The following is a 25353-nucleotide window of genomic DNA, read 5'->3' on the forward strand; positions in this document are numbered from 1 at the left end:
CTTCCACCTTTCGGTAGGCTTGGGCATAGCCCGCATCTGGTAACGCTCTACCAGGCTCGACATTTCTTCCAGGGAGGGCCCCTAGGATCGACCATGTATTATGCAATACAATGAATGAAGGATGATATGTAAATGCATATTTTTCATATTTGCCATAGTTGTCTTGATTAAAATATTCACATATAAATTTATCGTACAATTATCATATCAAAATATTTAAACCAGTAAATCAATCAAATAATCACAATGATTTATTTTAATTTTAATGAACTATGAGACAAGTTGGGTTACTCACCTGAGTTTGGTAATATTAACTCTGCAATGTAATTAGGTTGATTTGAATTCCGGGGTCCTATCAATTATATCAACAAATTATTATTCATTTATTTGTATTACATGGTGGGGTCCACCTTTGATTAACATTCTAAGTGACTAAATCTAAAATAATCAAATAATTAAAATTATATGTTTATGTAAATTTAATTATTAAAATTTAGATTTTCTTTTTAAGATCCTGAAATTGAATGTCAAATAATTAATCAAGGCGGCCCACCGGATGATTGGATCATCCAGATTCTTGAGGTACTATCATGTTTTGCCTCTACACATAAGATGGATGGTGTGGATCTAACCACACATACACCGATGGCCCATCTCGACCTTCTACGCCAAGTGATACCAACACTTGCGCAAAAATCTAAGATTCCTTTATTAAACACTTTTAGATCTGACTAATGTGGCCTATCTGATTGTTAGATTGATCTAAAAATTATGGCCCTTGTATATTTTGGCCTTAAGGATCATATGATCCGTACAGATCTATCTTAGCACAATCAGATTCCATCCATTTAATTTATTCCTAAAATATTACTAATTAGACCGAAATCATAAAAACATCACTTTATTAAAATTGCCTATACAGACCTATACAATGATGGTGTGGATGATCCATGCCATCCATTGTATAGATCAAGAAGAAATTAATAACATAATAAAAAGTTAAAAAGATCTAACGAATAAAACTTACCTGATCGAGCCTTCTTAGATTTTCCTCTTCCTTTTACTTTAGGGCTTCCTATCTCCATTTTTTTTTAATGCAGAAACCTTCCGTATCCCTTTTTAAAGAAAATTCTCATAAGATAGGATGAGCACATCCTCCCTTATCTTGAATTTGAATTTTTTTATGATATTTAATAAAAAATTTATTATTACTACTTCAAGAATCGATCCCTAAACCTTTCTCTCAATTAAGAATTTCACTACCAACTCAACTATTGACTTGTTTTTATTTTTTATTTAAAAATAAAATTTTTAAATATTTAATTTAATTTTTTTATAATGTACTAAAATTTAGGGTTGTTACAACTGTTATATATTAATGGTTTCAAGTTTCAGTATCAGTTTCTGAAACTTGGTTTGAGATCCTACTTGACATACTTCATGTGTTTAGTCTTAGTTTCAAATTCAGTTTCAAACTGTTTCAGATTTCATATACAGTTCGAACTTCTATGGTTGTTTATTTTTATTTTCGGTTTCATTTTCAGTTTCATCTTTCAAAATCACTTGAATTTTGATATACATATCGTCTCATTTTCAAATTCAGATTCAGTTTCAAATATCACTTTTGATATTCATGTTGATATGGTATAGATGTTTTACTTCATGTTTCATTTTCAGTTTCAGATTTGAGATCCACTCGTGTACATGATTAGAATCATTTTCATGTTCACCATTAAAATCAGATTACAGATATTATTTGCACTGCTATATATTTTTGGTTTTAAGTTTCGGTATCAAATTCACTTGAACTATGATATACATTTACTCTCATTTTCATTTCCAGTTTCAGTTTCATATTTACGTTTTGAGATTCATTTAGATATGGTATAGCTGCTTTGTTTCATATTCAGTTACATATTTGAGATCCACTCGTGTATATGTTTAGACTTAGTTTCACATGCATTCAGTTTCAGTTATTGAATTGTAAACATGTTTGCACTGTTATATATTAGTGGTTTCAAGTTTCAGTATTAGATTCTGAAACCTAGTTTGAGATCCTGCTTCACATACTTCTTGTATTTAGTCTTAGTTTCAAATTCAATTTCAAATTGTTTCAGATTTCATATACAGTTCGAACTTCTATGGCTGTTTATTTTCATGTTTCGGTTTCATTTTCAGTTTCGTCTTTCAAAATCACTTGAATTGTGATATACATATCGTCTCATTTTCAAATTCAGTTTCAGTTTCAAATATCATTTTTGAGATTCATGTTGATATGGTATAGCTGTTTTGCTTCATGTTTCATTTTCAGTTTCAGATTTGAGATCCACTCGTGTACATAATTAGAATCATTTTCATGTTCACCATTAGAATCATATTATAAATATTAATTGCACTGCTATATAATTTTAGTTTGGTTTCAAGTTTCAGTATCAGATTCAAATGCAGAATTGAGATTCGGCTTAAACCGGTTTATGTGCTTACTCTCAGTTTCGTATTCAGATTCAATTTCCAATATTATTTTCAGATTTACGTCTGAATTTGGAACTGCTATAGATGTTTATATTCAGTTTCACTTTCGGTTTCAGATTCAGATTCAGTTTCAGTTTCAGTTTCAGAATTATGGCTGAATTTGGACATGGCCATAGATGTTTACATTGAGTTTCACTTTCTGTTTCAGCTTCAGATTCAGTTTCAATTTCATATTTCAGATACACTGTGAACATCTATGGCTGTCTATTTCCATGTTTCAGTTTCATCTTCACTTGAAGAATACTAATCTGAATCAGCTTGAACTGCTTTATGTGTTTAGTCTCAATTTCAGTTAAACTCAGTTTCATTGTCGGTTTTAGTTTCATATTTTAGATCTCATGTTGAACTGCTATAGATGTTTACATTCAGATTCAGAATCGGTTTCAGTTTCAGATTCAGATTCGATTTCAGTTTTGGATATAAGGCTGAATGTGGCCCTGCCATAGACGTGGACATTTTCATTTTCACTTTTGGTTTCAGTTTTAGATTCAGTTTTCAGTTTTATTTTTAGATTTACGTCTGAATTTGGAACTGCTATAGATGTTTATCTTCAGTTTCAATTTCGGTTTCAGATTCAGTTTCAGTTTCAATTTCAGAATAATGGCTGAATTTGGACACGGCCATAGATGTTTACATTCAGTTTCACTTTCTATTTCAGCTTTAGATTCAGATTCAGTTTCAGTTTAATATTTCAGATACGGTGTGAACTTCTATGGCTGTCTATTTTCATGTTTCAGTTTCATTTTCACGCTTCAGATTTCAAATTTAGTTGAACATGATAAGACACGTTTGGACATATTCTTAAATTCAATTTCAGTTTCAAAGGGTTTCATGTTGAAGATTTAATGTTCATATACATGTATTCGTAAAGGGTTTATTCCGAAGTTTCTGTTTTAGTTCTGTAGGTTGAGGTTACGGGATCTACTACCTTGATTTCCAGAAATTCATCGCACACGGCCTACTTGCAACTGATATCCAGGTATGTACCACCATTAATGGTATTCTTTTCAATACTAGATTTAAAATATGCCAGTCCATTGCCTAATTGTCTACTCCATACATTTGGAATAATAATTTTAGGCTATCTCACTAATAACTAGGAATATCCAATGCCAATTTTAGGCCTCTATAATAACTAGGAATGTTTTAAGCTACCTAAAACGTTTACTTGACCACCCAAACAGTTTGGAACTAATACTTGGATCATTGGACAAGAAAAAAGAACTTGTTTATCCAAGTGGGCCACATCATATAAAGTACATGGCTGACGATGTGCTTGGAATGATCATAGAGCTTGATTTTCAAACCTTTATAGCCCATAGAAGATTTTAATGGTAAGCTTCAGTCTCCCACTGTTTTCTTTGGTGGGGGTCCACTAGAGCTTTGGATGTAAAAGAATTTATAAAATAATATCCGATCGCTTTGAAAAAAGAATATACCTCCAATCAATGATGTAAATGTGTTTTATACAATCGACATCCAATCAGGTATAGGTGCACAGTTGGATCTTGAATGTCTAGTAATGAGAAAAACGGATCTGGAATGTCTATTGATGAGGATGAAGGATTTGGAATATTTAGTGATGAGGAAGAAGAGATGAAAAGGGTTATTGTGATGCAAGTGATGTCAACTTGCGTAGCAGCCGTAGGGGAACACTGTCGCCGATACTTGTTGAGACAACTAGCGCGACATGGAGGTGATGAGTGGGTGATGTTCATTAACTCTATCATTCGGGCGTCAGACGTGGAATGTCTATCTCAACTCAGGATGAGTCGAGATGCTTTCTTCGAGTTGTGTACTACACCTCGCGAGAAGACACCTCTGCGCGACACTTGTCATGTTAGTCTAGAAGAACAGGTGGTTATGTTCCTCCATACCATGGGCCACAATATTCGTAATCGGGTCATAGGGTATAGATTTATTCGATCCGGGGAAACCGTTAGCCATAACTTTAATTGTGTATTGAACGCGATTGTATCATTATATCTGGAGTTTGTTAAACAGCCGGGTTCAGAAACACCATATGAGATTCAAAGAAATATTAGTTGGGGTCCATACTTTCAGGTATCATTTTCATTGATAGCCAATGTATATGTATGTTGTTGTTCTCATACCCCTAATAACAAATCGTATACTAAAAGGAATTTGATGAAATGCATCTAGGATTGTGTTGGTGCAATTGACGGGACACATACCTGCTCAGGTCCAGGCTATGGATCATGCAAGCTTCCACAATCGGAAAGAATTCCTCTCACAAAATGTACTCGCGGCATGTTCATTTAACATGAATTTTCTTTACGTATTGGCTGGTTGGGAGGGTTCAGCTTTGGATGCGAGTGTGCTACACAACGCTCTAACCCGAACAGATGATCTATTACATGTCCCGCATGGTACTGGTTAGATTTTCAAAGATTACCCATCCATTTAATTTTTGAGAAATATTCAAGTTTCCATTTGATGGAACATTGATTCAACTATGTGGGGAAATTTTATGTTGTCGACGCTGGATATACCCATTCACCTAGTTTTATGGCTCCATACCGAGGCGTGCGATGCCACTTACAAGAGTATCGAATCGGGAGAGGGCCCGCGAACATGAAGGAGCTGTTTAATTACCGACATGCATAATTACACAATGCAATCAAACGATGCTTTGGTGTAGTGAAAAACAAATTTCACATATTAAAGACGGCAATTTAGTATGAGTTACACACACAAGTTAAAATTGTTGTAGCTTGTTGTGTGTTGTACAATTTCATACGAGCCGGACATGAGTCTCGTGACGATTCACATTATGCTGATATATCGTCTCCTGTAGAAGAGAGTAACCCAACACTACATAAGGTGTTAACAAATGACGACAGGCAATGGTTGCTACGTGTCACTCAACAAGAAAAAGATGCTTGGATTCAAGTGCGGGATGATATTGCTTCTTGAATGTGGGCAGATGCGCAACTAAACAGTATGAGTAGATAGTTTCATTGCTTTTCTTTATGATTCTGCAATTTTATATGTTGAGGAAGAACAATACTTAGGTGATCGTAATATGAATTAATTGACTATGAAATTTTAGATAATTTGCAAATGTATCAACAAAATTTGCGATCAACAATCATCCAATCTACAACGAAAAAGGTTGAGATTGGAGGTAATTCATATGTAATTGACACGTGTTGCATGCATAGGTGACATGGCAGACCTAAGGCCTAATGATAGGTCGACACCGACGCAATCACCGGCTACGACACCTATAATGTCAACTCGAAGTTCGCCACTTAGGAAGACCGTCAAATCCCTCACTGAGCCCTTATCTCGAGCGGCTAAGATTAAATGGAGTGCTGAAATGGATCAAGTTCTTTTCGACACACTGTTACAACAGGTTGCTTTAGATTGTAAGGCAGATAATGGTTTCAAGAGGGAAGCCTACCAAGCAGTGGCAGAAGAGGTCGCGAAGCATACGGACATACCCGTCAACTAGCAGAATGTGCAGAACCGGTTGAGGTATTACAAGCATGAATATATTGCTGTGAGGGACATGCTGGCGTCTAGTGGGTTTGGATGGGATAGTGAACGTATGCTGGTTACGGCCCAGGATGAGGTCTGAGAGGAAGACCTTAAGGTATGATTTATATAGCATGCATATTCCAAAACACATTCACAGACCCATATATCATAAGTATTTTTTTGTCACTTAAATCTTTGATTTTTGAACTGCAGTCTCACCCGCATGTTACACATCTCCACGGTAAAAGAATTGATAGAATGAATGACCTTGCGGTTATCGTCGGGTCCAATCAGGCAATGGGACGATATGTGCAGGGAAGTACGACTATGACCACATCATCCTCTCAGATTCAACGCGATCTCAGCGAGGCTTGGAGAGACGCTGAAGATGATTTTGAGGATACCGTTGACTTCTCTGAGGACCATGTAGCGGACTCATTAGGTGGGAATTTTTCATCAGAGACTCTGTTGCGCAGCACGCCAACAATGCAGTGAACCGAGATCCAATTTCTGGTCTCAATTCACAAACGATAAATAGAAAGAAATATAATCTAGAAGTAGAATCAAAACATACCAGACAAACCACAAGATAAGATATACGTGAAAAAACCTTAAAAAGGGTTTAAAAAAACCACGGGTGCAAACTTCCACTATGAAGAAAACGAGATTACAAGCAATATACTAACCTTTTCCCTTAGATGTATAGAGAAAATCCTTTGCTCACACTTTAAAATAACTCCCATTACCCTATAAAAGCCCTAGGGACCCCTATTTATAGTTTGGGCAACTTTCTTTTCGCACCCTTGCGAAACCGACTCAAATTTCTGCAGTCCGTATCAAATCCACAAAACGAATCTGCGTAACCTCGACTGGTCGAGCACCTCGAACCCCAAAAAACATAACTCACTGAACTTTGAGTCGAGCTAGTCCTCGACCAGTCGATCAACGCCCTGGTGTGGCTCCACACCTCAACAATCTCCCACTTGGAGACACATCACCATAAACTTTCGTCTTCTACATCCGGAGTGCACCACCTCCCCATCTTCAAGCCTGAAGACCAATCAAAGCTGAACAGAGGTTTAGCTTCTCCCGTGTGTCCGCCTTGGTCAGTATATCCGTAGGATTCTCACTTGTATGAATCTTCTCCAGAGCAATCGATCTATCTTCCAATAACGAACATATAAAGTGATATCTGATGTTAATATGCTTGGTCTTAAAATGAAAGGTTGAATTCTTAGTCAAGTATATTGCACTCTAACTGTCACTGTACAGCTTGCAATATGCTTACTTCTTACCCAACTCTTCCATGAATCCTTGCATCTATACCTTGCACACTTCTGTAGCTGCAACATATTCTACTTCCGTCGTACTGATAGATACTATCTTCTGTAACTGAGAGACCCAACTGACTGCAGCACTATCCAGAGTAAAGATATAACCTGTAGTGCTTCTTCTGTTGTCGATATCTCTTGCCAAATCTGAATCTACGTAGCCTTGTAGCTTGATTTTCGATCCACCATAGCACAACCCTATATCCATAGTACCTACCAGGTATCTGAGGATCCACTTCACAGCTTCCTAATGTTCCTTCCCGGGGTTGTTCATGAACCTGCTAATAACTCCTACTGCTTGAGCAATGTCTAACTTCGTGCTCACCAGAGCATACATGAGACTCCCAATAGCTGATGCGTATGGGACTTTATGTAACGTCTCAAAAAAATTCGTACAAAGACCGAGTACCCCCTCTGGCAAAAATTACCCGGGATCAAAACCTTTAGAAAATTAGGTTAGTATTAACAAGTGCTAAACTAGAGTGCTTATGAAATTAGCACTAATCACTTTAAATATGATCTGCAAGACCCAAAACGTGCAGAATCATTGACGTTACATTACCCTGAAATTTAGAATCCATCCTTAAACTCGGTTGCTCGCGGGAGCACACCGAAACTCCGTACCGAACCTAAACTGATGTCGAAAGTCCGATTACCACGAAACTATATAGTTATGACCGCATTACTGGACTTGACAACCCCCTCAAAAATCAAGTCTTGATTGTGGCTAGAAATACACAACTTGAGCCCGGAGCAAAGTGTGTGAGAAACGTGAAAATATTTAGAAATAAAAATTCAAATTTAAGTAATCTAAGTCGTGTCACTTGCGGGCCAAATATAAGGATTCAGACCGTCAGAATCTGACCCAAATATACCCTCGGATCAGGAGAAATGTCCCACACATGTCGATGTACTTGTGGCCCTGATCGAGTGACCGTGACCGTTGAACTGAAACCGGTCCGCCACGGCTGATCTGTAAATCCGATCGGAACGAAAAGTTAGCCTAACTTAGATCCATGGTCAGGGAGCTGAAGTCCGACCGCACGTGGAAAAGGGGCCACTAGAAGTGCTCCGTTAGGCCGGAACAGTCTGTATTTGGATATAACCTAAGTATACCTTGGCCCTGGGGCCATTCTCATCAAACCTGGGCCTATATAAGGACCTAAGGACTTTAAACACTCCCTCTCTTATGCCATACGAATTTTGCAAACCCTAAGGGAAAGAAGAGAGAAAAGAGAAGAAGAAAGTGAGGAAGAGAGAGAGAGTGAGAGATAGATGTTGGGATCTTTCCCTGACGCTCCACGTGCTTAGCCACCACTCCCATGTCGCTATACGGGCGATACCAATCCCGTTCTTAGGTAAGAAAACCTAACCCTAATCGGTTTTAGGGTTTCAGATAGTGTAAGTTATGAAATAGCTAACCTAATTTATGCTATAGGTTGTCAATCTGTCGTAGACAAAGACTTAGCTTTAAAACTGAGTTCGTTACGAGTCTACCGGTGAAAGGTGCGGACTATAAACGTATAGGTTATGGTTTTCAAAGCTTTCAATGTCGGTTAATGATTTATAACTAATGTGGGTGCTACTTTACATGCAAAATGCGTCGTCTGTTTCGTTTTACAAGTATATATGAACTATGTGACATATAGTGTATTCTATGTATATGTTGTAATATTTGAATACGTATGGAATTTAGAATTATGCCTAACATGATTATCTGTCGTGGATATATGCTTGTTATATATGCAGCAACTCCTTAGCGAAAGGACTTGCCCTAAATCACGCCACGGCCAATATACGTTATATATGTTAAGGTGTGTAGCCCAAGTGTTTGTGAAAATGATTAAATGAATATGGAACCCGGATTCATGCATGCCATGATTACCCGCCGTGGGTATATGCGTGTGGTATACGGGGCAACTCCCTAGTGTAAGGATTTGCCCTAATATGTGCTATCACCAACATACGTCATGTATGTTGGAATATGTAGTCTAAGTGTTTGTAGAAATGTCTAAATGAACAAGTGTGTAATAAATTGTACTTTATATGGGTATTGAGAAGATATTCTCAACTACCTTAACGATGTGTATGAATTCCTCCACGTAACTTATCTTCTTTGTCTGTTTTACTTAGACACTGCTTATGTGTGAATTCATGGTTAAGTTGAAATTCATCAAATGCTCACATGCTTGTATGATTGGAATTGTTGATCCATTACTATTCTGATTAGCTTGTATGATTATCTGTTATAATTGAATGAGTTTGGGACTATGAAATAGTCCAGGCAGTCGGTAATAGGTTCTAATTTGGTGACTGAAGTTGTCTCGCCACATAGGACGTGATCGATAAATTCGAGCCGTACTTGGGATGTTGACAGTGGTTAGGCCACACGGAGTGCTTACGTACTTCATGTCGATTAACTCAACCTACACTCGTACTAGTCGAGCTCGTTAAGTAACCCGATTGACCCAATGTATGTTCACCATGTAAGGACGCTACTGCTTGAATTTAAGGTACCAAACTCACCAGTGAAAACCCACCTCGATCCGCTAAGACTCATGAGCCGGGTATGGTGGTATGGGACACCGTGGTCGAACTGTCGGCCTACGCTGGGGTAACGAGCCTCCCCGTAGTGACCAGTGAGCAACACAATCTCGTGAGCTGAATACGGTGGTATGGGAAACTGTATTCGAGCTGTTGGCCTACACTGATAAGGTAACAAGCCTTTTGTAGTGACCTCGAGCGTACGCTAATACTGCGTAGAGGTGACAAGCCCTTACGTAGCAACAAGAATACACTAGGCCTGCACTGATAAGGTGATGAGCCCTTTGCAGCGACCTAGAACCGTATCATCATATGAGATTTGCTAGGACTGACGACCCTAGAATGGATCATTGTTTGGAAATTGATGTAAGGGAGGTACCTTAGCTTCCCAATCCTGCTGTATGAAAGGGACTAATAATAACCCGGTAATCATGCTCATTTCATCGCACTGCATGTGCCCTGGGTTAAAGAGCACAGAGGGAAGAAAGCATGCCGCAACCGTAAGAAGATGGTGTCCCACAAGGGAGTGTAGGCAAGGGCATGCATCATGCTTACATTTCATCCTTGCATTAATAAGAGTATATAGGAATGTCTGATATGTCTGCTTTATCATTACTACTTGACCGAATTGATAATATGTTAACCTTTGCTCTATGGTTCCACTGAGTTGATCACTCACTCTCACGTTACGGGACGGTGTTATAAACACCAACCAGACCCTGTCTTAGTTGCAGATGACGATGCGACTCAGGAGGCGGAGCCCGATTACTATGACAATCAGGATGAGTTCTTGCAATTCTCTGGTGGTTTCGCTTAGGCCATCCGGATTGACGGGGCTTCAGGGTTATACTTGTAGTAGACTATCACATTTTTAACGTTTTGTATTTAGAAACAATACATGTATTTATTGACTTGGCAATGCATACATACTTTGGGGACCTATACTATGTTATAACGTTATACGTGTTTGAGTAAGTCTTCCGCTTGCGTATTACAACTGTCCCTGGATTATGTTTTACCGCTTTGGCTTAATCTTATTCATATTTTATGCACTAATACAGACAACATTTAATCATCATTAAATATGTTGCATAAGTATGCGTTGGAACTCGGGAATTGGACTTTTACTCAACACTGGATTTTCAGGGCGTTACACTTTAGCCATGTAGTCTCATTCCTCATGCATTTTTACACCTTGCTTCTTAGAAAGCTTAAAGTGGTTAGCTAATGAGTGTTAACCAGCTTAGCACCTCCCAAATTGAATCGATCAAGTACCTTGGCTATCTACTCTGTCTGTAACAAAATTAGTTTCTTATTTTCCATGTCACGCTTTATTCTCATGCCTAAGATTTGTTTTGCAACTCCTAAATCATTCATGGCAAATTCTCTAGACAGTTGTCTTTTGATATCTGAGATGTCATTCATGCTTGAACCAGCCACAAGCATATCATCAACGTATAAAAAAAGGATGATGTACGACGTATCAAACTTCTTCAAATAGCAACAGTGGTCTGCATGACATCTCGTAAAACCGTTTCCCGACATGAAACTGTCGAACTTCTTGTACCACTACCTCGGGGCCTGTTTCAGGCCATATAAACTCTTCTTCATTCTACAAACCTTATTCTCCTTTCTTGGTGTCACGTATCCTGTCGGCTGATGCATATATATCTCTTCTTCAAGGTCCCCATGAAGACAGGCTGTCTTAACATCTAGCTGCTCTAGATGTAAGTCCTCTGTAACTACTATACTCAAGACTATACGAATTGTAGACATTTTCACCACTGGTGAAAATATTTCGATGAAGTCGAACCTGTCTTTTGTTGGAACCCTTTCACAACCAATCTAGCCTCGTACCGTTTCGAACCATCTTATTCTTCCTTCAGTCTATAAACCCACTTGTTATGAAGAGATTTCTTGCCCTTAGGTAAAGTGACTAGGTCCCATGTATGATTAGACTTAAGAGAGTCCATCTCATCATCTATGGCCTACTCTTACTTAACCCATGTATCTGCTGTAATGCCTCTTCAAAATACTCTGGTTCACCATTGTCTATCGGCAGTAGATAATGTAAGGAGGGTGAGTATCGAACCGTGGGTCTCCTCTCCTGAGTAGACCTCCTCACAACTGCTATCTGTGGCTCTACCTCATAATGCTCTTGTGCATGATCATCATATGGCACTGTAACACCCATGTCCGGTAACTCTTCTAACTCTACGAATTCTTTCTCCTCGGCCTTATTTTGCTGCACATTGTCCTTATGCATCACATTTTCATTAAAGATTACGTCCTTGTTTCTAATGATTTTTCTGTTTTCTACATCCCAAAACCTATAGCCAAAATCATGCTGCCCGTAGCCTATAAATGTGCATCAATGTGAACATATGAAGTGCAACTGAACACTCTGAGATGTGCAAGGTTCAATTCTTTCCTAGTCCACGTTTCTTCTGGTAGCCCACCATCCAATGGTGCTGAGAGACTTCTATTGATGAGATATACGGCAATATTCACAGCATCTGCTCAAAACATCTTAGGCAACCCTGCATGTAACCTCATGCTCCTTTCGCTCTCAAGGATGGTCCTGTTAATGCACTCAGCCACACCATTCTACTGTGGTATCCCTGGAATCATTTTCTAATGTTTAATTCCATTTGCTGCACAATACTCCTCAAATCTCTTATCACAGTACTCTCCCCCATTATCAGATCTGAGACATTTTACTATTTTACCTGTCTCGTTTTCTATCATTACTTTTCATTTCTTAAATACATTAAATACATCATATTTGTGCTTTAAAAAATGAACTCACATTTTCTGCTAGCATCATCAATAAAGGAAACAAAATAACGTGAGCCACTAAAAGATGATACATGTGTCGGTCCCCACACATCAGTGTGTACAAGCTCCAATAGATGCGTCTTTGGAGCGCGTCCTATTTTCTTGAAACTTACCCTCTTCTATTTGTCATACACACAGTCCTCACATTTCAAATCAATAGACTTCAGCCCTGGTAGCTTCCCTTTTGACGATAACACTTTCATCCCCTTCTCACTCATATATCCCAACCTCTGATGCCATTACTGCTCATTCACTCCAATTGATGTAGCTGCGAGTGAACCATACGATCCTGAAGTCACGTACAAAGTTCCTTCCTTCTTACCTCAAGATATCACCAAGACACCTTTTGTGATCTTCCAGGAATCACTAGTGAATGTCGTCACATATCCGGTATCGGCCAACTGCCCCACTAAGATCAAATTCTATTTCAAACTCAGTACATGTCTGACATCCTTTAATTTCAAAGTTATTCCGTCTTTCTAATTTATATGAACATCTCCCTTTCTAACAATATTACACGGCTCATCATTACCCAGGTAGACTCTCCCGAAGTCACCTGACACATAATCACACAGAACTTCCTTACACGAAGTGGCATGAAACGAAGCACCCGAGTCTATGACTCAAGACTCATTTCTCACATCAAGAGACAAGATCAACGCCTCTGTGTCATTCTCCTCAGATAGATTCATTGAATCTTTTCCACCTTGAGAGCTTCCTTCTTGTTTTTTAAGCGTCGTGCAATCACGTTTCATGTGCCCCTTCTTGCTGCAATGGCAACACCCGTCTTTTTCTTTCAATCCCTTGGACTTCTTCCTCGACTTAAAACGTTCATATTTATTACCTCCTTTGTTCAACGATCTTCCTCTTCCTTCAACGTTTAGAGCATTTCCTGAGTCCCCTAAAACTCCTGATGTCTTTCTTTTAGATTCTTCGCTGAGAATTAGTCCAGCCACATCATCAAATTTCAGCTTTGTCGATCCTGAATAATTGCTCACAGCAATCACCAAACCATCTCAACTATCTGGCAAACTAGACAGGATCAATAACGCCCTGACCTCGTCTTAAAAAACAATGTCAACGGATTCCGACTGGCTCATAACTGTATTGAACTAGTTTAGATGTTAAGCCACGCTCCCACCATCTGACATCTTCATGTTGAATAGCTGTTTCATAAGATGAACCTTTTTTGACGCTGAGGGTTTTCCATACATCGTAGTTAGGACTTCCATTAATGAGACTTTTACCTATAAAAATTTTCGTAGGTAAAAAATGTGAATGAGACTTTTACATGACGTCAACACACCAGCAATATTGGTCGTGTGTGGTACACCAACCAATCTCATTTCGAAAATCTTGTGCCGTTTTTTTATTATCTATCGATGACACAGGTTTTGACGTAAGTGCAGATATATATATATATACACACACACACACACACACACACACACACACACACACAAACATGGAAATATGCGTATTTCCTCTGTGTACAATGAATTTCTCTGTTTAACAGGATGAAATCTTTTGGAGCGTGGATCTTCTGTGGGCCCCACCATGATGTATCTGTTAGATCTACATTATTGAACCATTTTTCAAGATAGGTCTAGGACATGAACTAGAAAATGAGGCAGATCTGGACGGAAATTGAACCATATCACGGAAACTAGGGATTGTCAGAACCTTCCTAGGGCGGACATGAGGCTGATTTGCTATTCTACTTATTCAAATAGACCACACAAACCTGGATAAAGGGAAAACAAAATATGAGATTGTTACCCCCAAGTAATTTTCAACTGTAGGTATACAATTACCATTGTTTCTATTTTGTGGTCCTGTTGAGATTTGGATTTGCATGGTTTTGGGGTTCATGCCCTAAAATGATCTTGAAATATGGATGGACGTTGTGGATCTAACACATACATCAAGGGGGGGCTCACACAAGTTCCACGCCTCGTAACATGGACATCCTTTGTTCTTTCTCAACGCAATAGGCGTCTCTCTCCGAATCCTCCGGATATGTGGATTGCGGGTGCATGCCTTTCGCACTAATATAAGTCAACCGCAACCTAAATTGGACCATCGTGATTTTTTCAAGAAATCCGACCTGTTAATCAGTTTAAAAGATCATGTTCGGATAAGAGCCATGAGCCAGATCTAGCTAACAAGTGGGCTATACGACAGGAAACAGTGAAGATTGAACGTCCCCATAGAATCATTTATAGGGCCACAGTAGTTTTTGGATCAGGCTAATATTTTTGAGTTTTCAGTTCATCCCAGTAAGTATGAACTTCTGAACAGTATAGATGGCATATGAATATCACAGTGGACGGTATAGAGGTTTTAACATTAGGAATTTCTCACAAACATAAAAGTGGGCCCCAGCCATCCGTCCACGTTACTGCGAAAGGATTTTGCTGGAAATCCACGCCCAGAGGGTTTGGAAGGACAGGAAGCCGACTGCGTGGGAAGGAAGAAAGGATGGACAGCTTCTGTGGGGCCATCATGATGTTTGTATTAGATCCACAGCATTAATCCATATTTCGAGATCATTTTATGGCGTAAGCTGAAAATTGAGTCAGTTAAGACTCTCAAACGGTAAAGTAGCATAAACGCACCTGTTTTTGCCTGGAAAATTCTAATTTATTTTTGGTGAGGACTCATGATACATAGAAAAGTTAAGCCTATTGAACAAGTTTTCTAAACCGAGGTGACAGTGATGAAACGTACATATTTTGCCTTTGGATATGCAAGTTTGCTTAATAACAAGTGTCGCAGCTCCAACTCAATTTGCAGGATCACATTTCAAGGCCCATGAAAATTTACCTACGAAATTATCTTTGGATAAGTGTCCACATGAGCTGTAGAAGGTAGCATATATAGGAAAACGATGGACTTCAAAGTGGGATGTTCGAAGGAACATCCATCCATGTCTACGTGCATGTCTTGGACATGCTCGTGCATTCCACTGTCACCTCTGCTGCAGGTGTATAGATGGCCTGGATATTTTGCCCGAACAGTCCAGATCTCATGACTAAGTGTGAGAGTGTGGACCTCTCTTTGATCTTGTCTATTGGATTAGTTTTGATGGTCGAACCGATGCATGCATGAGGTGTTCCACTTTTGATTTGGACCAGCAGCACGGACACTCTAGATATCATCATTCTCCCTGGTTCAAAGAAAATGCAGCCTCGATTTTGAATTGCTCGACCTTAGAAGGCTTCCATTGTATAGGGTTATTATGTGGGATGTTTTTTCACATGACCATTTCGATCCTCTTGTCATTGTGGCAAATACTCCCCACTGGGTACTGCAAATCTGACCGTTGATCTTTCATCATACATGCAACATTAAAGTATGGGTTGATCCAACTGTTGATGCATCATTAATTGCATTTTTATAATTATCTAGACAGATATTTTCATAACGTGCTATAATCCATTAGATATCATTAAACAGAAACAAATAAAGAAAGAACGAGAGACAAAATAAATAAATAAATAAATAATAACGTTGCACTCCCATTTTATTGTATGGGGCATGCTCTAGTTTTTCATTCCAAACTGCGATTGGAGATAATCAACTATGTTCTTATCAACTTGGAATGCCTTGGCAAGAACGTCGTCTGAGATGGGTGGATTCGATCCAAACACAGCATTCGCAATGGTGATAGTTCCTGGACTCTGGCTGCTCAGTCCTGCAATGGCTATGGCATTGGTGAGGCCAATGTTAAATTGGAAGTGAACCAAGCCTATTGGGAAGACAAACGCATCGCCCTTTTGAAGGACCTTTGTTATGAGGCGATTGTCTGGGTTGGAAGTGACGAATCCGACGTAAAGGGTGCCCTCCAAAACTGTTAAAATCTCTGTCGCCCTTGGGTGCGTGTGGGGTGCATTGAGACCATAGGGTGCATAGTCTATCCGAACCAAAGAGACTCCGAGGGTATTGAGTCCTGATATCTGAGCTACGTTTACTTGGGTCACATTGGACCCAACCTTGTTACTCGTGTTGCCTGGTTTGTCCAGTCCCGTGAGGAAGAAATCATCAGCTTGAACTTGCATTGGGTCCTTGCACACAAATCCATTCACCAACACTGCCATCATATAACACAAAAGAGATTGTAAGCAGTATATTCTTTCAAGAATTATTAAAACAATATAAACAGAAAATAACAGACAATGAGGTTGGTGTTGCATCCCATTCATCATATGAATCCTTTCACGAATGGGGTGGATTGCATTTACATGTAATATTATTTGCAGCAATGATGCAGTTACTTGATTTTTTTTTTCAATGGAGTGAAAATACCTGGGCTGTTGCGCACAGCGACACAGAAATCCTTTAAAGGGCTGGGATCGGATGCAGAGGTAAAGGAGAAACTGAATGCAAAAAATGCTAAGAGAAGAAAGCCCGTGGACATCTTGAAAATCTGTCTAGGATTGTGTATCTATATATGCTATGAAACTCTAAATGTTATAAAAGGAGTTTTTTTGGCTGTGGGTTATGTAAGAGAATTAGCCTAGTATTTATAATGGGGTTACAGAAATGTTTGTCATTGAAATGGTCTTATTATTTTTATTGTTATTTGAAATTCAAGACTTCTTCCTCTTCAAGTCCTGTGTGAAAGAAGGAATTGGCTCAGTTATGTGCAGAAAATATCATCATTTGTTTACTAATTGTGGATTTTATAAATGCTAACTATGTGAGAAGGAATATAATATGCATAGTCATAATGCCACCGGTGGTGATATGGTCAAAAAGGGATCCTGATGTGCCTAATCACACTAATCTAAGCATTCATTTAAAAATTAATCAAAGCTAGTTAGTAAAGGCATACTTGGTCTACTTCTTTTAAATTGGGGTTTCCCGAGACCTTTTCAATGAGACAAATGTGTGCACTGTGTATGTCTGAGATCTGAGCCATTCTTCTTGTGGGCCCAACTTTGGTGTCTTGTGCAACATAATCTGCCATTTCATCTATCAGTCCGTTGTTGGAGAGCATGCCCCGCACGATATCACAATGTGGACCACCTTGTCTGGCCCACCATGATGATTATTTTCCATTTAACATATTGATTAGATCACACATATATTGAAGAAGTAAAGATATAAATTTTGGCATGGTTAGTAGTTCTTGGGCACACCATGAGTTGGCTCAGTAGACGGCCTGGATTTCTCAGGTGGAACAAAAAAAATTATTTTTCTTTAATATATATATATATATATATATATATATATATATATATATATATATATATATATATATATAAAGTAAAAAAAAAAACATTTCCAGATGCTGGGATGTTCTCAATGTGAGACTCCATTAATACAAAGGGGATTGGGGCCTCCACTCTTGAGCTCCACCATGATGCTTATGTCCCATCTTCGCTGTTCATCCAAACTTCCATCTAATTTTGGCCGTTGGATCCAAAATTGAAGGCAAGCCAAATCTCAGGTGGGCCAAACCGTGATTATCATGGCCGTTAAGCCCATCGCATCTATATGGGAGAGTTGGGAGAGTGGGTTCCCACTCATGGGACCCGCTGTGATGTATTTCATAGATCCACACTACCCATTTGTTTCTCGGCTCATATTAGCCATGGAGCCTAAAAATCAAGCTGATCCAACCATCAGGTGGACCACACTAGAGGCGACAATGGGGAGTTGGGAGCACCCCCTCATGTCAGCCGACGTGGGGTGGGGCAGTGGGGGCATCCCACCCGTGGCTCCACCTTGATGTATGTATTTTATTCACATCATCCACCAGTTTCTCCATATTATTTTAGGCTATGGGCCGAAAAATTAGGCGGATCTGAGTCTTTATTGAAATGCACTGAGCGAAATAAAGTCTCACAGTTGAAACCTTCCGAAGCCTGCAGTGGGGTCACTAATCATCTAAACCATCCCAAGTCAGGGCCTATTGGGCTCCGTTCGAGATGACCAAGACGGTGGACAGAGCAGATCATTCACATGGGGCCAACCTTGACTGTGTATATAAAATAAATATACATATATAACAATACAAAGAGTAGCCCTACATGCATGCTGGCCGTTAACTCATCACACAAGTGGGACCTATATTGATGTTACATTTAATCCGGGCCAACCACCAACTTCTCCGGATCATTTTAGGCCATGGGCCAAAAAATGAGACAGATCCGAGTCTCAAGTGGGCCGCACTGAAGGAAACAAACTCCTACTATTAAAATCTTCCAAGGCCCACTATGGAGTCCATGTTTGTCTAAATCAGCCCAAATTAGAGCTCATTGACCTAGCTCAAGCTGGCCTACGTGGTGAACATAGTAGATTATCCAAGTGGGGCCCAATTTAATTGTGTGACCAAAACGAACAACACACGCGCGCACACACACACACACATATATATATATATATGGGAAATGGTACTATGAGCTGTGTGGGCCCCACCCTGATGTGTGTCAAACATCTGCCCCATCAGTTAGATGCACCATTCCATGGTCAATCCATGACTTGGGTGGCACACACCACATACAATATTTGAGAGGGGCTATCCTCCCCATTAAAACATTCATAATCATTTATTGGGACCACCGAGATGTAGTTCACAAATCCTGCCCATCTATTGTGTGCGTCCCACTTGGATGAGGGGTTAGACCAAGTTTCAGCCCATCCATTATACCTTCTATAAGGTCGAGTGCTAGCGGCATTGTTGGAAGATCATGTACTAGGATTCTGTGTAGGGCCCACTATGATGTTTGTGATAAATCCAACCCGTCCATCCATTTTTCAAAATCATTTTGGGGCATGCAACCAAAAATGAGGAAGATCCAAATATTAAATAGGCCACATGAGAGGAAACAGTGGGGATTTAGTGACCTCCGTTGAAACATTCATATGACTACAAAAGTTTTACTGGTAGATGTTCAATACCCCACTACGTTTTTCAGTGTACTCCACTTGATTGGATCTGTCATATTTTTCTGCCCAAGCCTTACTACTAGCTCTCCAAATAGAATGAGGGTTTGGATATAAACACATACCTCATAATTGTACCCACGGAACTTGGTGAAGTCAACACACCAGCAATATTAATTGTGTGTGGTACACCAGCCAATCCCATTTCGGAAATCTTGTGCCGTTTTTTTATTATCTATCAATGACAGAGGTTTTGACGTAAGTGCAGATATATATATATATATATATATGTGTGTGTGTGTGTGTGTGTGTGTGTGGGAAAAGGTAGTATACACTCGACCGTATTATACCTTCTATAAGGTCGAGTGCTGGCGGCATTGTTGGAAGATCATGTGCTAGGATTCTGTGTAGGGCCCACTATGATGTTTGTGATAAATCCAACCTGTCCATCCGTTTTTCAAAATCATTTTAGGACATGTAACAAAAAATGAGGAGGATCCAAATATTAAATGAGCCACATGAGAGGAAACATTGGAGATTTAGTGACCACCATTGAAACATTCATATGACTACAAAAGTTTTATATTGGTTTATGTTCATGGTGTTTTCATTTCATATCAGTGAAAATGACCTTATAAACGATTTGGATGGAATATAAACACCAAGGTGGAGCCTAGGAAGGTTTCAAAGGTAAGCATTCCTTTCTCCAATGTTTCATCTCGTATGGCCCACTTGAATTTTGGATCCTCCTCATTTTGTCCTAAAATGATATCTAAAAACGAATGGACGGGTTAGATTTCACACAAAGATCACAGTGGGCCCCGCATAAAATCCTTTCCCGAATCTTCATGGGAAAGGCTCTAGTAGGAAATCCACGTCGCTGGGTTTGGGAAACGGACTGGCTACTCCCCCGCAACCGGCCAATGGCGGGTGGTCTGTGTTATGTGGGCCCCACCATGCTGTATGTGTTTCATCTATGCTGTCTATATGTTTTTCTAGATCATTTTATGGTAATGAGACCAAAAATGGAGTATATCCCAATCTCAAATGGACCACATTACAGAAACAACGTTGAATGGGTGTCGACCATTAATTTTTTTGGGGGGGCTATAAAAGTTTTGGATCAAGTTCATCTTTGTTTTTTTTCCTTCATATGGGTCTGTGTGACCTAATCAACAGATTGGATGTCAAATAAACACTACAGTGGGCCTTAGGATGATTTTAACCGTGAGCATCACTCTCCACACTTTTTTCTATTGTGGGGTCCACTAGAGCTTTTGATCTGTCTCATTCTTTGGATAATGCAATAATATGATCTCTCAAAATGGATGAACCGTGTGAATATAATGCATACATCATGTTGGGACCCACAGAACTTGGTGACGTGACTTCAGCTACTCAACCTCTCATTAGGAACTTGGTAATCCACGTCCCACTCCGAGACGGAAGCAGATTTGCTGGTGTACCACACACCAGCTATATAGCTGGTGTATTAACGTCAACAAGTTTTGTGGGTCCCATCATGAGGTATGAGGTATGTGTTATATCCAAAACGTCCATCCATTTGGCAAGCTCGTCTTAAGGCTTGAGCCTAAAGATAAGACAGATACAAAGATCAAGTGGACCACACTGCAAAAAGCAATTGAGGATTGAACATCTACCATTGAAACCCTTTTGGGGTCACAGAAGCTTCCGATCAATATGAAATTTTTTTTTCCTCTTTATCTATTTGTGATCTTATTAACAGATTGGATGGAAAATAAAAGTTATGTAGGCCCTATGAATTTTTTAACGATGAAAATCATTGTCCTCGCTACTATTTTTGGTGTGGTCCATTTAAGCTTTGGATATGATTCATTTTTTGTTTAATGGTCTAAATTGATCTCGAAAAATGGATAGGTGTGGATATAATAAATAAATCATTGTGGGGCCATGTAACTTTGATCTCCTTTGAACCGTCCATGCAACTCGGAGCTCGAGGAGCGTCGGCACTTGTCTTCGAGCGACACATATCTACAGTAGCTATATAGCTGGTGTGTAGTACACCAGCCAATCCGCTTCCCTCCTAGACGAAAGGGGATTGCTCAGCTTACTGAGTAAACTGTGTGAGGTCCACCATGATTTATGTATTTTATCTTCTCCGTCCATCCATTTTCCCGGATAATTTTAATTTTATGGCTTCATCCCAAAAATGAAGTATATACAATGTTCAAATGGACCACACCACATGAAACAGTTGAATTGAACTTCTATTGTTGAAAATATCTAGGGGGCCACATAAGTTTTGGATCAAGCTTATATTTTTGTTTTCCATTCATCCATGTATGTATGATCTTATGAACATGTTGGATGACAAATAAGCATCACTATGGGGCCTAACAAGGTTTCAACGGTGGAAATCATTATCCCCACTTTTTCCCAGGCATGGTGGACTTAATCTTTGGATATGCTTCGATTTTGGGCTCAACCCCTTAAATTAGATGGAAAAAAGGATGGACAACATAGATGAAACACATACATCATGGTGGGGTAGCCAGTCCGTTTCCCAAACTCAAAACGCAAGGACGTGGATTTTTGCTAAAGCCTTTCCCGTGAAGATTAGCGGAAGAATTCTGTATGGGGCCCACTGTGATCTTTGTATGAAATTCAATCCGTCCATTTGTTTTTAAATATCATTTTAGGATCACATTAAACCAAAAATGATGAGGATCCAAAATTCAAGTGAGCGATATGAGATGAAGCAGTGGGGAAAGGAATGCTTACCATTGAAACCTTCCTAGGCTCCACCTTGGTGTTTATATTCCATCCAAACCATTTATAAGGTCATTTTCACTAAGATGAAATGAAAACACTATAAATATAAACTGGTACAAAAATTTTGTAGCCATATGAATGTTTCAATGGTGGTCACTAAATCTCCACTGTTTCCTCTCATGTGGCCCATTTAATTTTTGGATTCTCCTCATTTTTGTTCTCATGCCCTAAAATGATTTTGAAAAATGGATGGATGGGTTGGATTTATCACAACCATCATAGTGGACCCTACACAGAGTCCTAGCACATGATCTTCCAACAACGAAAGGCTCGCACATAAATTCCATTGCGGCCAGCACTCAACCTTATAGAAGGTATAATACAGTGGAGCGTATAGTACCTTTTCCCATATATATATATATATATATATATATATATATAAACATGGAAATATGCGTATTTCCTCTGTGTACAATGAATTTCTATGTTTAACAGGATGAAATCTTTTGGAGCATGGATCTTCTGTGGGGCCCACCATGATGTATCCGTTAGATCCACACTATTGAACCATTTTTCAAAATAGGTCTAGGACATGAACTAGAAAATGAGGCAGATCTGGAGCGAAATTGAACCACATCACAAAAACCAGGGATTGTTGGAACCTTCCTAGGGCGGACAAGACCTTGATTTGCTATTCTACTTGATTCAAATAGACCACACAAACCAGATAAAAGGAAAATAAAATATGAGATTGTTACCCCCAAGTAGTTAATTCAACGGTAGGTAAACAATTAGATATCATTAAACAGAAACAAATAAAGAAAGAACGAGAGACAAAATAAATAAATAATAACGTTGCACTCCCATTTTATTGTATGGGGCATGCTCTAGTTTTTCATTCCAAACTGCGATTGGAGATAATCAACTATGTTCTTATCAACTTGGAATGCCTTGGCAAGAACGTCATCTGAGATGGGTGGATTCGATCCGAACACAGCATTAGCAATGGTGATAGTTCCTGGACTCTGGCTGCTCAGTCCTGCAATGGCTATGGCGTTGGTGAGGCCAATGTTAAACTGGAAGTGAACCAAGCCTATTGGGAAGACAAACACATCGCCCTTTTGAAGGACCTTTGCTATGAGGCGATTGTCTGGGTTGGAAGTGACAAATCCGACGTAAAGGGTGCCCTCCAAAACTGTTAAAATCTCTGTCGCCCTTGGGTGCGTGTGGGGTGCATTGAGACCATAGGGTGCATAGTCTATCCGAACCAAAGAGACTCCGAGGGTATTGAGTCCTGATATCTGAGCTACGTTTACTTGGGTCACATTGGACCCAACCTTGTTACTTGTGTTGCCTGGTTTGTCCAGTCCCGTGAGGAAGAAATCATCAGCTTGAACTTGCATTGGGTCCTTGCACACAAATCCATTCACCAACACTGCCATCATATAACACAAAAGAGACTGTAAGCAGCATATTCTTTCAAGAATTATTAAAACAATATAAACAGAAAATAACAGACAATGAGATTGGTGTTGTATCCCATTCATCATATGAATCCTTACACGAATGGGGTGGATTGCATTTACATGTAATATTATTTGCAGCAATGATGCAGTTACTTGATTTTATTTTTTCAATGGAGTGAAAATACCTGGGCTGTTGCGCACAGCGACACAGAAATCCTGTAAAGGGCTGGGATCGGATGCGGAGGTAAAGGAGAAACTAAATGCAATGAATGCTAAGAGAATAAAGCCGGTAGACATCTTGAAAATCTGTCTAGAATTGTGTATGTATGTATGCTAGGAAACTCTAAATGTTATAATGAGAAATGTTTTGGGCTGTGGGTTATGTAAGAGGATTAGGCTAGTATTTATAATGGGGTTACTGAAATGTTTGTCATTGAAATGGTCATATTATTTTTATTATTATTTGAAATCCAAGACTTCTTCCTCTTCAGTCCTATGTAAAAGAAGGAATTGGCTCGGTTACGTGCAGAAAACATCATCATTTGTTTATTAATTCTTGATTTCCTTGATGCTAACTACTCCAAATTAGATAAGTGGCATGAAATATACAAAACTTGGTCATGATGCTTTGAACGGTGGTGATATGGTCGGAATGGGTTCCTGATGTGCTCGTTCATGAGATTTACCTAATCACACGACCAGGCTAAGCATTTAGTCAACAAAAGAAAATTAACCAAAGCTAAGCAAATGCATATATGCTTGGTCTATTTCTTTTGAATTGGAAACAATGACCTTTTCAACAAGACAATTGTGTGCCGTCTGCATGAGATCTGAGCCATTCATCATGTAGGCTCCAATTGGTATTTCGTTTATCAGTCAGTCCATATGCATGAAATAATCCACGGTAACGTGTAAATAGCAAGATTATTTCTTTAGTACAGATTGACGGTCAAAGGTAGACCACGCAGGGTGGATGATACAAATCAGTCATTGGTAGAAATTGGAAATGAATTGCTTGAATTAAGCTAATATTTAAGATCAGTGGTTTAATTGGATCGATATTGAAGATCAAAGGTTGCAATGGATCGAGATCAATGACAAGTGGTCTAATTTGAACGATATTGGAGATCAACGGTCTAATTACGCTGAAGTCGAAGATAAATATTTTGAATGGACCAATATAAAAGATCAATGGTCTTATTTGGCTGAAATTGGAGATGAGAGGTTCAATTGCTCTGAACTTCAAGATTTGCTGTCTAATTTGTTCCATATTAAAAATCAATTGCTAGTAGAATGTTATCAAAAGATGAACAGTCTTAATGAGCCAAAATTAGAGAATGGTCCAATTTTACCATTACATAGGATTAAAGAAATGATTGGACAACTATTGAGGATGAAATGGATTGAGGTGAATATGACTGGTTTGATTTGATTGATGTTGAACTCAATCCGTCTGATTCAAATGATATTGATGATCAACTGTCATATTA

The 25353-nt window shown here is 39.1% G+C and overlaps 2 protein-coding genes across 4 annotated transcripts; both read right to left on the bottom strand.

Moving 5' to 3' along the window:
* Positions 1-16270: 16270 nt before the first annotated feature.
* On the bottom strand, positions 16271-16940 carry LOC131241437 (putative germin-like protein 2-1). The gene has a single exon (XM_058240237.1). It carries the CDS (start codon positions 16850-16852, stop codon positions 16295-16297), a length of 558 nt encoding a protein of 185 aa, XP_058096220.1. The 5' UTR covers positions 16853-16940; the 3' UTR covers positions 16271-16294.
* Positions 16941-23284: 6344 nt separating this feature from the next.
* On the bottom strand, positions 23285-24271 carry LOC131241438 (putative germin-like protein 2-1). Of its 3 annotated transcripts, none has more exons than XM_058240240.1 (2): positions 24061-24271; positions 23285-23787 (listed from the first exon to the last, which is right to left on the bottom strand). In XM_058240240.1, the coding sequence occupies exons 1-2, from the start codon at positions 24158-24160 to the stop codon at positions 23285-23287; spliced, it is 603 nt and encodes a 200-aa protein (XP_058096223.1). In that variant the 5' UTR covers positions 24161-24271. The 3 variants fall into 3 exon arrangements, with proteins under 3 accessions (XP_058096223.1, XP_058096222.1, XP_058096221.1); XM_058240239.1 differs by having other exon boundaries at positions 23285-23832; positions 24049-24271; XM_058240238.1 differs by having other exon boundaries at positions 23285-23827; positions 24041-24271.
* Positions 24272-25353: the final 1082 nt, after the last annotated feature.

Source organism: Magnolia sinica, chromosome 3 (genome assembly GCF_029962835.1).
Source record: "Magnolia sinica isolate HGM2019 chromosome 3, MsV1, whole genome shotgun sequence".
NCBI lineage: Eukaryota > Viridiplantae > Streptophyta > Magnoliopsida > Magnoliales > Magnoliaceae > Magnolia > Magnolia sinica.